General features: G+C 33.7%; 1 protein-coding gene across 2 annotated transcripts; it reads left to right on the top strand.

Moving 5' to 3' along the window:
- Positions 1 to 3,739: 3,739 nt before the first annotated feature.
- RBM46 (RNA binding motif protein 46) lies at positions 3,740 to 16,827 on the top strand. 2 transcript variants are annotated; one of them, XM_070948317.1, is made up of 4 exons: positions 3,740 to 3,901; positions 5,087 to 5,554; positions 8,246 to 9,028; positions 16,631 to 16,827. In XM_070948317.1, the coding sequence occupies exons 1-4, from the start codon at positions 3,751 to 3,753 to the stop codon at positions 16,825 to 16,827; spliced, it is 1,599 nt and encodes a 532-aa protein (XP_070804418.1). In that variant the 5' UTR covers positions 3,740 to 3,750. The 2 variants fall into 2 exon arrangements, with proteins under 2 accessions (XP_070804418.1, XP_070804419.1); XM_070948318.1 differs by lacking the exon at positions 16,631 to 16,827 and adding an exon at positions 13,207 to 13,262 and having other exon boundaries at positions 3,751 to 3,901.
- The last annotated feature ends 234 nt before the right edge of the window (positions 16,828 to 17,061 follow it).

Genomic DNA, 17,061 nt, shown 5'->3' with positions numbered 1-17,061 from the left:
ATTCTCGCCAAGTCCATTACAACAATTTATCACTAACACAATATTCTAATTGTAGCATTTTTATACATAACAATTAATTTACTTATTTATATCTCTTTTCTAACCAATGGTTAAATTGATTCCATATCTTAAAATATTCTGAATCTCCTCTTTGTTTAATCATCAAAGTCAATCTATTCATTTCTGCATAGTCTAAAATTTTTTTAATTACTTCTCCTTCCAAATGTATTTTCTCTGCTTTCCAATTTTGTGCATAAACAATCCTTGCAGCTGTTATTACATGCATAATCAAGTAAATATTTTCTTTACTAATTTTTTCTGGGATGATACCCAGTAGGAACAGCTCTGCTTTTAAATCAGTACGTTTCTGTATCATTTCTTCCAGCCATATCTTAATTTTATTCCAATAGTTTTTAGCTTCTGAACATGTCCACCACATGGTAATATGAACCTGGTAACTGGTGTCATTTCCAACATTTAGCTGATTTATCTTTAAACATTTTCTCACATTTTAAACAGTTTCTCAGAGGGCATATGCCATCTATAAAACATTTTATATTGATTTTCCTTATATGCAGTGGGCATTGTTAATTTATAATTCCTTTCCCATAACTGTTGCCATTTCTCTAGGTCAATTGAATATCCAAAATTCTTTGCCCAGGCTATCATTGTTTTCTTTACTTGCTCCTCCTCCGGTTCAATGCCAAGTAAGAAATTATAGAGGTTTTTTTATAATTTATCCTCTGGTCCTGTGAGTATCCTATCCAGCTCTGTCTTTTCTAAATAAAAACCATATAATTGAGCATCTTTTTCATATCTTGTTTATATCTGTATGTTCATATACCAGTCCATCTCAATCCCCTGTTCTTCCAATTCTCGTTTCCCTTTCAATTCCTCCTTATCTGTTAATAAATCCTTGTATCTAACATTATTTCCAAAATTAAAAAACATTTGGGTGCATTAAAGCTTCCATTGTTGATAACCATATTGGTATTTTCACATAATATTTATCTCTAACCTTCTCCCAGACTAGTAACAGTGCATTCCTTATATAATGTCTATGAAAGTACGTATGTATCTTATTTCTATCATACCATAAGAATGCATGCCATCCCAGTTGTAAATCATGGCCTTCCAATGTTAATAGTCTTATATTTCTTAATTCAACCCATTCCTTCATCCAAGTCAGTGCTGCTGCATGGTAATATAATTTTATTTATTTTATTTTATTTCAAATTTATATACCGCACCTTTTCCCAAGGGACTCAGGGCGGTGTACAGCCAGATAAAAACATACAATACAAACATTAAAAACAATTAAACGAATATATATTAATTTAGCCCCAGTTTAAAATGACAAACCAATTAAAAATTAAAAAATATGTTAAGCCAGCCCGGCTTGATGAAAAAAGAAAGTTTTAAGGGCACAGCGGAAGGCACCGAGGTCTTGGATTCTCCTTATCTCTGGGGGCAGCTGGTTCCATAGGGTAGGTGCCCCCACAGAGAAGGCCCTCCCCCTGGGGGTCACCAGCCTACATTGTTTGGCTGATGGCACCCCGAGGAGGCTCTCTGTGGGAGCGCACAGGTCGATGGGAGGTTGTTGGTAGCAGCAGGCGGTCTCGAAGATAACTAGGTCCTATGCCATGGAGCGCTTTAAAGGTGGTAACCAACACCTTGAAGCACACCCAGAAGACCACTGGGAGCCAGTGCAGCTCGTGCAGGAGCGGTGTTATGTGGGAGCGCCATGCAGCTCCCGTAATTACCCGCGCGGCTGCATTCTGGACCAGTTGGAGCCTCCGAGTGCTCTTCAAGGGGAGCCCCATGTAGAGAGCGTTGCAGTAGTCCAGGCGAGAGGTGACGAGGGCATGAGTGACTGTGCACATGGATCAAGAAAGGGTCGCAACTGGCGAATCAGGCAAACCTGACAAAATATAATTCCCAATTCGGGAGTCCAAATCCACCACGTAATTTCGTGTGCTGAAGCATTTTTATGCTTTTTTCCCTTGCCATATAAATTTCCTTATCTTGTTAAGATGTTGAAAATAAGTCTTTTCAATTTTTATTGGTACTGTCTGGAATAGAAATAGTAATCTTGGTAATATATTCATCTTTATTATTGCATTCCTTCCCATAAGTGATAGTTGAAGATTCTTCCACTTCTCCAAATCTTTCTCATTTTGTTGTTTTAATCTATAATAATTATCCTCTTTTATCGTTACACATCTTGAGGTTAAGTATACTCCTAAGTATTTAACTCTTTTCACCACTTGTATGTCTAAATTCTCTTTTATCTCTCTTTTTTGTTTTTCTGTGATATTTTTCACCAAGATTTTTGTTTTATCTTTATTTTTAGGCCAGACACCTTTCCATAACTCTATTTGTTCTAGTAATTTAGAGCCTGTTGTTTGTGGTTCCTCTATGATGAATACTAAATCATCCACAAAAGCTTGCAATTTGTACTGTTCTTTTTTAATTTTCATCCCTTTTATCTCTTCATTTCGCCTAATGTTTCTATTTAAAACTTCTAAGGTCAAAATAAACAACAATGGTGATAGAGGACAACCTCTAGTGCCCTTTGTAATGCTAAACATTTTCTGCCATTTCTCCATCATTAATTTAGTGGATTGTCTATCATAAATCGTTTTTATAGTATTTATACATCTCTCCCCAAAGTCCATTCTCTGGAAGAAAAAGAAAAAAAGGATTCATTCTTATACAGAACTCTACACACTCAAATACTATTATATTTTTGTTGATTTGTTTTATCTAAAGCAAACATGTTAAAGAAGAATTTGAATAGGATTCAGTCTAATAGTTACCATCAAATATTTGAATTTCTACTCAGAGAGAGATCAACAAGAGTATTAGAGCTCTTTGATACTGTTATGTATAAAAATGTATGCTTTATTTTATATGAACATACGAAAATTTGAATATTCACTATTTTATTTGTTAAATTTATATCCTCATCCATCAGCTCAAGTAGTGTTCACATATTCCTTCTCCAATTTTCTAACTAGAATAACACTATGAAGTAGGTTGGGCTAAATTATCAAGTCAGCTTCTGGGGCTAAGAATTGATATTAGACTAACTCCTTAACCAGTATAACTCACCAAACAAAATAATGCAAAGCCCTTTCTCAGAGGGCTTTAACGTAATTTGCAAAACAGATGTCCACAAAATAATTTAGACCAGCCAATCCCATAATCCCATTTTAAATTATTCATAGAGTAGAGGTGTCTGCATCCAGCAAATTTCAACTGGATTTGCCCTATTCCCATAATACTGTATATGTTTTCTCAAGATTCCATTGGGAAAGAAAGTTTGGATGAAGGAGGTTTTTGACATTAGATTTCTCAAAGCACTTTCTATAATCTCAGAAGGAAAGTCTAAATCTTGAAATCTTGAACATGATTTCAATTTTAATTTAATGTACAGTATGCATGATTTAGATAGTTTGATTTAGTTTGCCATTTTATTCATTTCCATATATATATAGCAGTTTGATTCTTTGGGGAATGTAGCAGTAAAATCAGAAATAAACCATACAGTATATATGTTGAAAACCTATGTGATCAAAATCACAATTTAATAAACCATCTTGAGAATCTTCTGCAACTTTCTATAGGTATAGCTTTACTTTTCCTTGAAATTATACATGTAAATGTTTGATTTTCATGTAAAAACTCCTTTCTATGGAATGTTTTCCATGTATATAATAACTTGGTTCTCCTTAAGATGTTACAGAAATGAATGAAGAACACACAGATGTAACAAATGGATGTAATAAAGTTAGATCTCGTACTCAGAATGAAGCTGCTTTATTGGCTCTTATGGAGAAGACAGGCTATAATATGGTTCAAGAAAATGGACAACGAAAATTTGGTGGACCTCCACCAGGTATTTGATTATTGCTTGATTTGAAAATATTAATTTTGGAAAAATAAATAATTGAAAAATGATTAATACACACAAAACATAGACTCTGTAATTATTGCCCAAGTAGTAGCCTAGCTTTGGTTAAGGTATGTGCGAAATGGGAGAATACCCAACTCATAATAAACCATTGTATTTCAAATATTCTGCTGAACCATTTCAGGTAGCTATGGTTGCCAGAACCAAAATCCAGGTGGGATAGGTATGCGTGTACATTGTACTCTCTCTCTCCCACATGGTTCCCAGTGTGGCATACTCCCTCAAATTATCTTATCTTCCTGGTACTATTTCTTCCTTCCCACCTCTCACCTGACCTCTCACCTCTTTCCTGACTAGATGGCTAAGACACTGAGCTTGTCAATCAGAAAGGTTGACAGTTTGAATCCCTAGTACAGGTCTCCTGCGTGAGCAGAGGGTTGGACTAGATGACCTCCAAGGTCCCTTCCAACTCTGTTACTGTTAACCTGCCAGCTTAACTCAATAGTGGCCTGCTGGCATTCCTCCCATTGCTTCCTAAGTATTTTGCCCAAGTATTCCCTTCTATTGTCCCCTTATCTTCCTAAACTGCTGATATCCTTGGCTTTTTCTCTTCTCTCCCACCATCAATTTTGTCCAGAACAAAACAGACCCATTTCGTTCCACATATAAACCAGAACCCCCCAACCAGGCATGTTTAGTTCAGAATGGATTACTCCGTAACCGAACATTTTTTCACAGTGTTTTGCACATCTGTGCCAAATAACCATGGAGTGCACGTTGCATTTCTTTACAATATGACAATTCCTTTTTAAGTTAAAATTCTTTACTTAATTTTAGGTATTCCAGTTGAACCAAGTATGATAAGGTTATATTCCTCACTATTCATATTTAGGACTAAATTTAAATCAAAGCAGTAGGTCTTTGTTTAAATAGAATTCACTGAAATAAATTTTGACCAGATGATACAAGCCATATCTAATGGAGAACTGTTGGACAATCAGTATCTGTAGAGCGCATTAGCATTTTAGTTTGTATAATCTGTTGGATATTACATGAAACTCCCCACAAATTGTTTTAAGGTAAGTGACAGTGAAATAATATGATAAATAATTGGCCAGGATTTTTTTCTTAGTATCAATTAATAAAAATATGTTGAATGTGTTTTTTAAGGTTGGGAAGGTCCGCCACCACCCCGAGGCTGTGAAGTTTTTGTGGGAAAAATTCCTCGTGATATATATGAGGATGAATTAGTTCCTATTTTTGAAAGAGCTGGGAAGATTTATGAATTTAGATTGATGATGGAATTTAGTGGTGAGAATCGTGGATATGCTTTTGTAATGTATACAACAAAAGAAGAAGCTCAGTTTGCCATTAAGACCCTTAATAATTATGAGATTCGTCCTGGAAAGTTTATTGGTGTTTGTATAAGTTTGGATAACTGCAGACTATTCATTGGAGCCATTCCAAAGGAAAAGAAGAAAGAAGAAATCTTGGATGAAATGAGAAAAGTCACTGAAGGTGTTGTAGATGTTCTTGTGTATCCAAGTGCAACGGACAAGACAAAAAATCGTGGGTTTGCCTTTGTAGAATATGAATCCCACAGAGCTGCAGCTATGGCAAGGAGAAAATTAATTCCTGGTAAATATGTTCATTCTTCACATGGAAGGTTTAATCATATTCTTGTTGAGAACATGTATGTTTAAGTTATGCTAGAAGCTACTCCGTATGCAAGAGTGCCAGATTCCTTTGCTTCCATCATGTAGAAGTCAAGGCATAGATTTTGAGAAAAATAAACATGGCTGAAATGTATTATGCTATCCCCTGGTTGTAGGTTTCTCTTTTGGAGTCCTTCTTTCCTAGAACCTTTATTGTTAAAATTAGAAATACCTCCCATTTTCTACTAAACGTAGATATTTGTATATTGCTGTTTTAAAAGTGAGTAGTCTTGATTTGAAGGTACAGTAAGTTAGGCAAATTTCACTTGCTGTAAGCAGAGAGGACATCTCAGTGTCTTTTGTAAAGATGATGGAAGTTATAGGCGACATCTGTGCATTGAACACACTCACGATCTATGCTTATGTTATATCCTAAAGGGTTAACAGGAAAGAATGTTTTAGAACTTTGCAAATTAGCCAAGATTGCTAATGATATGCATTGTATTCCTACTGTTAATTCAGTCATGGACTATTCCTCTATTCTGAATTACTACACTCTGATTATATGGATCTCAACCCTTTATTACTCATGGTATAAATTTAATTGCAGGTTTAATTGCACTGTACTTGGGTTACAGTAGAGGCAATCAATTTTTTGCAGTTAAAAGGCTGGATATTCAATGTTTTAATAGACTTTTTAAAACAGGTGCTCTGAGCTCATGATATAGGGAAATGAATAGTTTTAGAAATAAGATGGCAAAAATCAATTATGACAAAAAAATTGTCATAAACTACTTACCTCAATCTCTCTTTGACTTGATATTTTATCTAATTAGTTTAGATTGCCTGAGTTTTGTAAGCAAATTTGCAGGTGTGGTTCATACATGTTTTTGATAGGCTAAAACAGGGGTCCCCAACCCCCTGGTCCATGGACTGGCACCCGTCCGTGGCATGCCAGAAACCAGTCCGCACAAACAAGCAAAACCCATCTGTGGGATGCAGGCAGCACACAAAACCACACGCCCTTTGGTCTGCGGAAAAACGTCCACAGAACCAGTCCCCACAAAAGGTTGGGGGCTGCTGGGTTAAAAGGCAGACAGACAGGGTGCACTCTATCTTAAGGTAAGAGAAAATAGCCACATGGCATATGACCAATGGGCATAAGAAGAACGCCCGCTCAAGACAAGGAAGAATGCAACACAAAGCTCTGAGTAATTTGCTGGTAAAAGCAACATACCTTATACAATTGCTTGTAGTACTGTTATTGGACAACTGCTACAGCCAGGAAAGGGCAGCAGGGGTAGCAGCCTGACCTTGTTCAAGAGCCCTAACACATTAATGCTCTATATTACTGGAAATCTAAATAAATAGCAAGTCAGCAGAATTTGTCTTGTGGTGTGTTAGCACCTCAATCACCTCTGATTCTAAGTAGTCCTATTTCAGCCACTTTCCCTTCACTAACAAGGAATGTTGGAAGGTTCTTCAGGCAGGGACTCTTAAAGCTGATATAGTGACCATTTTCCTTCACTACCAGCTTCAGCAACTGAAGTGGCAGAATCATCAGATTTTCCCAGGGATTAGAATGTCCATATTTGCATTCTATATTAGGGTTATGTCAATATGGTTTAAATCTACAAGAACCACTTATCAGGAATCCAGATTAATAAAATAACATGAGGAGAGCAAGTGGCAAACTCCCAACCTCCAAAGTTACCTGATCTCCCGTATATTATTTCTAGTTTATTTTCCACGTCCTTTCACTCACTTTTTCCTTCACCTCTTTTTCTTTAAAATGGTTCCCCATTGTCCTGCTTTAAAGGCTTCTTTTGAGAAGGGGGAGATGTTACCAAGCAAGAACTTGGCCGGAGAGAATTGGACAGAGGCAGAATGTGTTTTGGGGTGTTTCATCATGGCATTTATCAAGAACTATCTTGCCAGCTGCCATATTCTTTAAATCCAATTGGCACTCCTAGGAATGAAGGTTCATCAGCAGATTTTCAATAGAATCGAATATAGATAGCTCAGGGTTTAGAGTCCTTGGTGATCTCTGAGAGAGTAGATAACATCATCAATGCTAGAGAGTGAGTTTGCTTCCCACAAGCGAATTATACACCGATGATGTTGCCTAGTTGGGTAATAAAATGTTTGCAAGCAAACAAACAAGCTTAGAGAACATTAAGAATTCAGCAGTAGTATTTTCCCGGTTGCCTTGCTTCCATTTAATGAGAGGAGTTCAGATTGCAATATTGCTAGTCAGCAACTAGGAATTTTCAGAACCAGCAATTTCTACAGTGCATTGCAAAAAGCCATACATAACTGGAGAAAGTTTGTTTTTGCAGAATTATTGATACTTTATAATTCATAGAGGTCTAACAAGTTTATTGATTTGTGAATCACAGCACCACATAGTGAGTACCCCTAAGTTAATGCCATAAAATTCATTAACATAAGATTTCTGTTAGAAAACTTTCTTTCCATTAATTTCTTAAGATAATTTATTTTAAAATACAGTCCCTTATTGTTCTTGGTATTTAAACCTAATGGGAATTTACTGTATCTAGTAATTGTAGTCTGGCCTGTTGGATATCTTTCTTCAAAATTTAAGAGGAGCAAAACTACTTCTATTTAAATAAAAAAACTGATGAAGACTGTTTTTGTTTTTGTTTTTTGGTAGGAACTTTCCAGTTATGGGGGCACACTATTCAAGTAGATTGGGCAGACCCAGAAAAAGAAGTAGATGAAGAAACAATGCAGAGAGTAAAAGTACTGTATGTTAGAAACTTGATGATGTCAACCACAGAAGAAACAATTAAGGCTGAGTTTAACAAATTTAAACCTGGAGCTATTGAACGGGTAAAGAAACTTCGAGATTACGCTTTTGTTCATTTTTTCAACCGAGATGATGCAGTTGCTTCTATGTCAGTTATGAACGGAAAATGTATTGATGGTGCTAGCATTGAGGTAACACTAGCCAAGCCAGTAAACAAAGAAAGCACTTGGCGACAACATCTTAATGGCCAAATTAGCCCCAGTTCTGAAAATCTTTTAGTCTTTACAAACAAAGAAGATGGTCATCATAAATCACTAACAAAACCAGCAAATCTTCCAATACGCCTTAATGGGCAGAATAGTCCAAGTCCTCCTGAAATTGAAAGGTGTACTTACCCATTTTTTCCAGGAACAAAACTTACTCCAATTAGTATGTACTCTTTAAAATCTAGTCATTTTAGTTCTGCTGTGATGCAGTTAGATTATTATTGCAACAAAAATAACTGGGCACCTCCAGAATATTATTTATACTCGACTACAAGTCAAGATGGAAAAATTTTGCTGGTACATAAGATTGTTATTCCGGCAGTTGCAAATGGATCCCAGAGTTATTTTATGCCGGACAAACTCTGCACAACAGTAGAAGATGCAAAAGAGCTAGCAGCACATTTTGCACTCATGCACTTGGGTAAGTTTTTTAACTTTGGTTTTAATTTTAATCATCTTAGTACTCAATTGTTATTATTTTGGTATAACATATCTAAAATGCCTATTCCACTTAGTAGGCAGTTTCTTCAGAAACATTTGCGGTATTTCAAGTTTTTCTCCCATTGAGGGGTGTGTGTGTGTATACAGTAAAAATACTATCACCTCATACTAGTCTGTTTTTAATTTTCTTATTAAGAAGCAAACCATATCTTGTTTATTACTTTTTTAAAAAAATCTTTGTAGCAAATGTAGAGAATTAATATTTTAAAAATTATTTTAGATATACAGTTTGCTTCTATCCATCCATGGATTCTTGGCCTTTAAGCCATTTAACACTGAGTGAGATATTCTTTCAAGTGTTTATTGAAAAGGCAGTGGCAGTTAATTTGGATCTTTAATCTTTTTCTATTTAAAAATGCTATCATTAAAAAAGGTTCAATAGGAAAAAAAGCAATGTTTGGGAATTGATTTTCATACCCATTTAATTTCTTTTTCCTTATGGTTTTAAGAAAGTTAAATTTCATTTATGTTAATTACAGTATAAAGTTTGTATCTCCTTTTTAAATTACCTTTGAAATAAGTCTACAAGATAGTAACCTTTAAAAATCTTTAAAAATTTCTTAATACTTAACAGAGAAGGGATGGAAACTGTAATTTTTGTGGTAATAAGTAAAGGAGGCCCTGCAGGTTTTATTCCGCTAGTTGTAGCTGACTAAGGAATGTTACTCATCTCCATTTCTTTAAACCATTGATCCTGCACTGTCTGAAGTCATTTCCTCAGTCATGTGGCCAGCATGACATCATGCCGCAGCACAAAGTGTGTGGCGAAACTTGGAACGCTTCTATCTTCCCACTGAAGTGGTATAGATATATCTACTTGCATTTACATGTTTTCAAACTGCTAAATTGGCAGAAGCTGTGGCAAGTGATGGGAGCTCACTCCGACACTCCCTCACGCAGTAGTATGAGTATAGATCTTCTCTGGCATCTTTTAAGCCACTGAGTCACTGCACTTCTCAATTTTTGTAGTAGTCAATTTTTTTTTTTTTTTTTTGAAAAGACACTTCCTTGTTATGGCAACTTACTTGATTTCTCAAGCTGGATTTTCATATCATACTAAGCCTAAAAAAATTGAAATTCAATGGTGAAAAAAGTAAGGTTCTACATTTAGGCAAGAAAAACTGGTACAGTATATGTGGTACCTTGCTCAATAGTGGTGACTGAGAGGGATCTTGTAGTCCTACTGGACAATCACTTAAATATGAGCTAGCAGTCTGCTGCAGCTGCCAAAAAAGCCAATACAGTTCTAGGCTGCATAAACAGACAGATAAAATCAAGATCACTTGAAGTGTTAATACCACTTTATAATGCCTTGGTAAGGCCACACTTGAAATACTGCATCCAGTTTTGGTCGGCACAATGTAAAAAAGATGTTGAGGCTCTAGAAAGAGTACAGAGAAGAGCAACAAAGATGATTAAGGGACTTGAGGATAAAACATATAAAGAACGGTTGCTGGAACTGGATATGTCTAGTCTTATGAAAAGGACTAGGGGTGACATAGCAGTGTTCCCATATATCAGGGGTTGCCACAAAGAAGAGGGAGTCAAAGTATTCTCCAAAGCATCTGAGGGTAGAACAAGAATCAATGGTTGGAAACTAATCAAGGAGAGTAGCAACTTAGAACTAAGGAGGAATTTCTTGACAGAACAATTAATCAATGGAACAGCTTGCCTCCAGAAGTTGTAAATGCTCCAACACTGGAAGTTTTTAAGAAGAGATTAGATAACCATTTATCTTGTCTGAAGTGGTGTAGGGTTTCCTGCCTAAGCAGGGGGTTGGACTAGAAGACCAATGTCCCTTTCAACTCTGTTACTCTATTCTAAAACATTTGAATTTACTGCAGTATGTGATTCATTACAAATTGAAGGTATTTTTTTCATGTACTGTACTATCATCACATAGCTTAGTGTTATAACTTAATGTAATTTAAGTGTAATTTAAGTGAAACAAATTTAATTTAAGTGTAATTTAAGTGAAACAAAAAAAGTGTGATCTATTCATCCTCTCCATTTTGCTCATTCTGCTCATAAAATGTCAACTGAAAGCAAGTGGTTAAATATAACAGTTTTAAATTTATAAATATATTTGGTTGCAGTTACATCACATTAAGCCATAAAACATATGTATAATGGCATGTTCTCAAATTCAGCCATACCTGGAGTTCTGAAACATTGTGGGGTCATAGCACACTAAAATAATTTGTGTCTTTTAAAATCATGCAAAGGCAGGCTATTTTCAACTTTTCTGGTCAAGCACATCTGGTAAATGGGAAATAACAAACTTGCTATTTCACAAAGTAATTATGAATATTGATATATTCTGGATATGTTTATGAGAAAAAGGTTTTGCTGAAAAATAAATAGAAATAATATAGAAATTTTGTCATTTGCTTATGCTACTTTATAGCTATGTATTTTAGTTCATTGTTTCCTTCATTATGCTGCCTAGAGAAATTGATAGAACTGGAGGTAATCCTTAATTTGCTTTGTTTTTGTAAATGCTACTTAATTTATCAGTGATAATAGATTGTGTTAGATATTTAAGGGCGATGGATCAATTTCCTTTGTGCAACAAAGAAAGGGTGGATTTATACATTTTAAGACTCCCTACTCCTGCAATATTATATAGAAAAACAGCTGGAAAATGAATAACTCCATCAATGAAATTTAATAAAGGAAAAATTAAATGTGGAAAAAGATTCTCAAATAGGCCCAATTCTTTACGAAAAAATGTGAAAATGAACTAGAATATATTTGTTCATGGAGAAACTATAAAGCACAAGAAGGATATGTGATCAAAATATATATTGTATAAGAAACTGGATAAAAGTTCAATTAAAGGGGAAATTGTAGTTTATAAAAGTATATCAAAACTGAAAGAAACTGAAGTTTTTGGAAATGAAAATGTGAATCTTGTCATATATTAAATACAAATGTGTATTTATAAACTCACAACTTGAAACAAATTAATCAAATTATGGCTTTATTTTTATTGGAACTTATTATTAATTCTGACAAGTAGACTATTATAGTAATATATTGAAATATTGAACTGAAAATACTGAAACAATGCTTTGCTAAAATTCAAGTATTCATTTTGTTTTAATCTTCATCATCAGACCTTGAATGATGGGAGATATCTACTGTCTGTCACAATTGGAAAAAGCTCATAGACTGGTCTTATATATTGCTAACTTATGCTTAATTTAACTGTGGCTTTTTAAATAAGTTATCTTTGGTGTTAATACTCTTCCAATATTTATTCATACCATTCTGAAAAACAAGTTACATTTGTTGCTTTTTTGCTTCTCTTAAAAAGTACTTTAATCATTTCCAACAATTATAAACTAGTTTCACATATTAATATGCTATTTTGCCATTGATCTTTTATATTCACAAAAATTATACACCAGACATACTACTCCAGTAATATAAGATACTAAATATAATAAGATTTTAGTAAACATAAACTGCTTTTCTCAGGACATTACATAAATTTTTATGATAATTTTTTATTTGGCAGTTGTATCCTGATTCCAAAATTACCTTTGGAAAAAAGGATCTGAATGAAAAGGAAACTAACTCATAAACATTCCTCATTTATTTTTAATAAAATCTCTACACTTTACATTAAAAACTATGGTGATTTACATGAGAAATTGGTATTACCGTAGTTGAAAAAATCTTTGCTCATATTTTTAAAATGTTCTTATTTTAAAAAATATCAGAATAGAATGTTAAAGTGTTCAGTATTCTTTAATGATTTTGTATTAAGTGAAATGAAAATATATCTGCAACATCTGACTTCAGTCTTATATCTGCACGTACGTTACTCTACAGTGCCAGCATAATACAATAAGCCTAATGGTTATTGGGTTTGTAACTTCTTCCATAGCAAGGTAATTAAAAACATAATGTATGTGTCTGCAACATTAATGCCCTCTTAACAGTTTTAACTAAAGGATTATACATACATAAAAAGAAATGAAATATGTAGTATAGAGTACTGCAGTTAAATCAATTGCAGAATTTCAAACATTTCAATGAAGATTAACATCACCTTTGAAGAGTGTTACATTCTGTCTCCACCACTTGCAGAAAGGGTACATAACCTCTCCAGTCTGGATCTGCATAGGAAAATTTGGACAAAGTAAACAGGTAAGTAACTTAAATGAAGCAAACGAGTAAAATTGGTGCTTGGTTTAACTCTAGCAATTTTTTTGATACTGTATTTGACATTGATAAAGTAGTATGAACCAGCAGTCACGAACCAGTGGTTGTGGTGGTCCGTGAGAAAATTTTGGTGGTCCGCAAAACAATTATTTGCATTTTTATATTGTACTAAATATTTATCTTTTTAAAAAATTCATATTAGTGGTCCGCGGGATTTAAAATTATGAATTTAGTGGTCCCTGAGGTCTGAAAGGTTGGCAACCCCTGGTATAAACTGTCCTTAGATAATACAGTTAATATTGTAAGCATTGCATATTCAAAATTATAATGTTCAAATTTTCAAAGTCAACTAGATAAGAGAATAAGGATGAATGCTAAATTATTGACAAAACAATGTAAATATACTTTGTTTCCCTCAAAATAATACATCCCCTGATAATAAGCCCAATCGGGCTTTTGTACGCATGGCAATAAGGCTTATTTTAGGGTCTTATTTTCAGGGAAACACTGTATTTATAGAAATATGCTATCAGATTTTTTTAAAAATAATCAAAATTTCATATTTATTTATTTATTTATTTATTTATTGGTTCGATTTGTATGCCACCCTTTTCCGGAGACTCAGGGCGGCTTACAATGCGTTAAGCAATAGCCTTCATACTTTTGTATATACCTACTTAGTAGGGCTTTCGCCGCCCCCCCCCCAAGCGGTGTTCTTTTTTATACAAAATCAGCTTTTTGCCCCCACAAACCGGGTCCTCATTTCATATAAGAAAGAGATGGAAATAATTTTATTCTTACAGCTTTTACTGAATATTTTGTTTGTAAAATTTCAACTAGCAAATTCAGATTACTTTTCATGGTCCATATTTTTATCTTCCTTTTGAAGTTACGCTCATGATGCTTTTATAAATATTAAATATTACATAATATTGTGCTGTGGTTTATTAGATGTGAAAACTATGTTCTAGTGGGAAAAACTTTGGAAAATATAAGGTTCAAGAAATCAAATTACAAAATAAACATTTAATAACTTTTAACCTAACTAATCTAATCTAATTACATATAATCAGTTTTGTAACCTTAAAAGTAGCAAAATAGCAGAAAGAATATCTTTCTCAAATACGTTGAAGTTTTATAAAATAGATGTTATGATGTTGTTTATTTACTTTCTCTTGATTAGATATTTACACAGATCTTTACATTTTGCAGTTATTAAAGTCCTTTCACTTTAATAACTGCAAAATTGCAATATAGCATTTATAGTAAGCCATATACTTTGTATATTAGAATATAACTGTCAAATCAGTTTAAGTGTATTGTATTGCCTGATGGAATGAAAGAGGCTCATTCTATGATTTTAATAGTGTTTTGTTTAGGCTTATTATATTGAAATTATGATTTCAATCTCACTCTTGTTATCTTATGATGTACTGTATCATTTGTTAGGAAAAAAACAACTTTCTATTGACGATCACAGTTGGGCACAAAATTTCCATTGCTAAGCAAGGCACTTATTAAGTGAGTTTGAACAGTCATTAAACAAATGGTTGTAAGTCAAGGAGTGTATATTATGCATATCAATGCCAACGGATTGAAAAAGATTTTAATTATATTTAAAATCCCTGCTTTACATCTAAAAGATGTCACTGCTCTCTTTAAATATTGGCTATGTAACATGACTAAAAATGCTGCCACTTTATTTTTTCTGAACAGTTTATTGCTAACATATAAAACCATCTTATTTTTTGAAAAATTATTTTAATTTTATTGTGGCAGGAAAATATTTTCCATTTGCTTGTGCAAAATATAAGATGTAACTAAAAGTTTAAGTGAAAATGTTTAAATTTACCATAACATAAATTTATCAATCATGTAGTTTTGATTATACCAACTAGAAATAAACCCTATTGTGTAAGTGAGATTTATTTCCAGGAAATGAATGTATGACTCTAGTCCAAACACATTAAACATGACCTAATTATATATATATCAACAACAGGGAGCGCAATAGCTCAGTGGTTAAGACAGCTTGACAGCCTGAGTTTGATACCTGAGCACTGCATGATGGAGTGAACTCCCGTTACTTGCCTCAGCTCTGGCCCACCTAGCAGTTCACAAACATGCAAGTGCAAATAGATAAATAGGTATGACTTCAGTGGGAAGATAATATCGTTCTTTGTGCCTTGGCGTATAGTCATGCTGGCCACATGACCATGTCTTCAAACGATGCAAATAATGCTAATGCTTCCTCGGTTAAGAAACATGAGCACCACTTTAGAGTCAGACACTACTGGACAGAGGAAACCTTTACTTTTACCTTCATATCAATATCAATATCAATGGCTTGGGCTTTCCTAAGAAAAAGGTGTTGAATCCTACTCCATGCAAATTGTAAGATTTTAAATGATAAAAGTCCATTTGTATATAATCATTAAGTATCTATAGCTTCTTGGAACATAATATTTTTCTTATATGTCATAATAAGATTTTGCAGTTTCAGTTTCTTGTCTTGGCTTTCATGGTTTTTTTCTTATTAAAATAAGTAACTTAATGTTGTAACAGTCAAATATTGAATTATATAAGAATAGTGTACACTATGGATGTATTGGACAGGTAGTAGGAATTAATCAGGTTACAGAATGGTTCTTCAGATTCTACATTTTTTTTCTCATTGAAACATTCAGAGTTATCTAGATTTCAGCAGTATCTTAAAATATGTGAAGAATCACAAAAGTTCTACATTACTTCATTATATTAAGATACATTAAGATAGTCATATTCATTCTTTTGAGAGGGACGTGCAAAATGAATGCACCTAATCTCAGTGAAACCTATACACCTGCAGAAGTGTTTAGTTTCTTAAGTTGAAGAATGGATGCAGTGCAATTAATCCATTGAGATTTTGCACTTACTCCAGTAGTTCTAGTAGTGGGAAATGGCTTTTGCATAAGTGGAAATGCTGTTTTTGTTCCCAGTCACTGAATAGAAAAGGTAGCTCGTGTATGCATAGTGTATTTGCAGAAGTCACTTGTAGCTATTGGAATTGTTGGATAGACCTTGAAATGACTTGCTTTGCTTTTATAGAAAATATTTCACCTTTCAACTTGCAAAGAGTGCTTCATGTGAAATTTTATCAAAACAAGGCACTACAAGGCACAACTCTAATACAAAAGGTTTAGAAAGCCTGGGATCAAAATTGTATTTATATAGTAGTAACCCTCTATAATTCCTATGTTTTTGAGGGGTAAGATTTAGAATAAGAAGTATTTAGAGGGAATTATGCTGACATGATTTCTCCAATTTTCTTTTGAAATTGATATTCATGCTGCATAAATTTCTTTTGCAGAATACAATTTTTGTCGAAATCCAGTAAATAACATTTCTCCTGTTAGTGCTACACTTTCTTCTGGAACAACCAGCGTATTACCATATACATCAAGACCATATTCTTATCCAAGCTATCCCTTATCATCAATTCCACTTGCTAATAGCAACCATGTTGGACAGCGTTTGTACATCTCCAGTCAGGCCTCATTCTTTTGAGGAAAAAATAGCTGGATGAAAAAAATTACTTTTTTTAAAAAAAAACCCTATAATGTAGTTTTAGTTTTAATTGTGTTTATACAATTGCTTTTGCTTGGTTATTTCATATTGCTTATAAAATATAGATAAGAAAACCCATTTAAATGTTTTTTTAAAATAATTTTTCTCATTAAATAGAAGCTTTAAAATATTTTAAATGCATGCAATTGTTGTAATCTTGTTACCAAGAATCCA

The sequence above is a fragment of the Pituophis catenifer genome, unplaced genomic scaffold, assembly GCF_029215685.1.
Source record: "Pituophis catenifer annectens isolate HBS135680 unplaced genomic scaffold, rPitCat1.0.hap2 SCAF_8, whole genome shotgun sequence".
Classification (NCBI taxonomy): domain Eukaryota; kingdom Metazoa; phylum Chordata; class Lepidosauria; order Squamata; family Colubridae; genus Pituophis; species Pituophis catenifer.
This window is presented reverse-complemented; position numbering and strand designations above follow the sequence as displayed.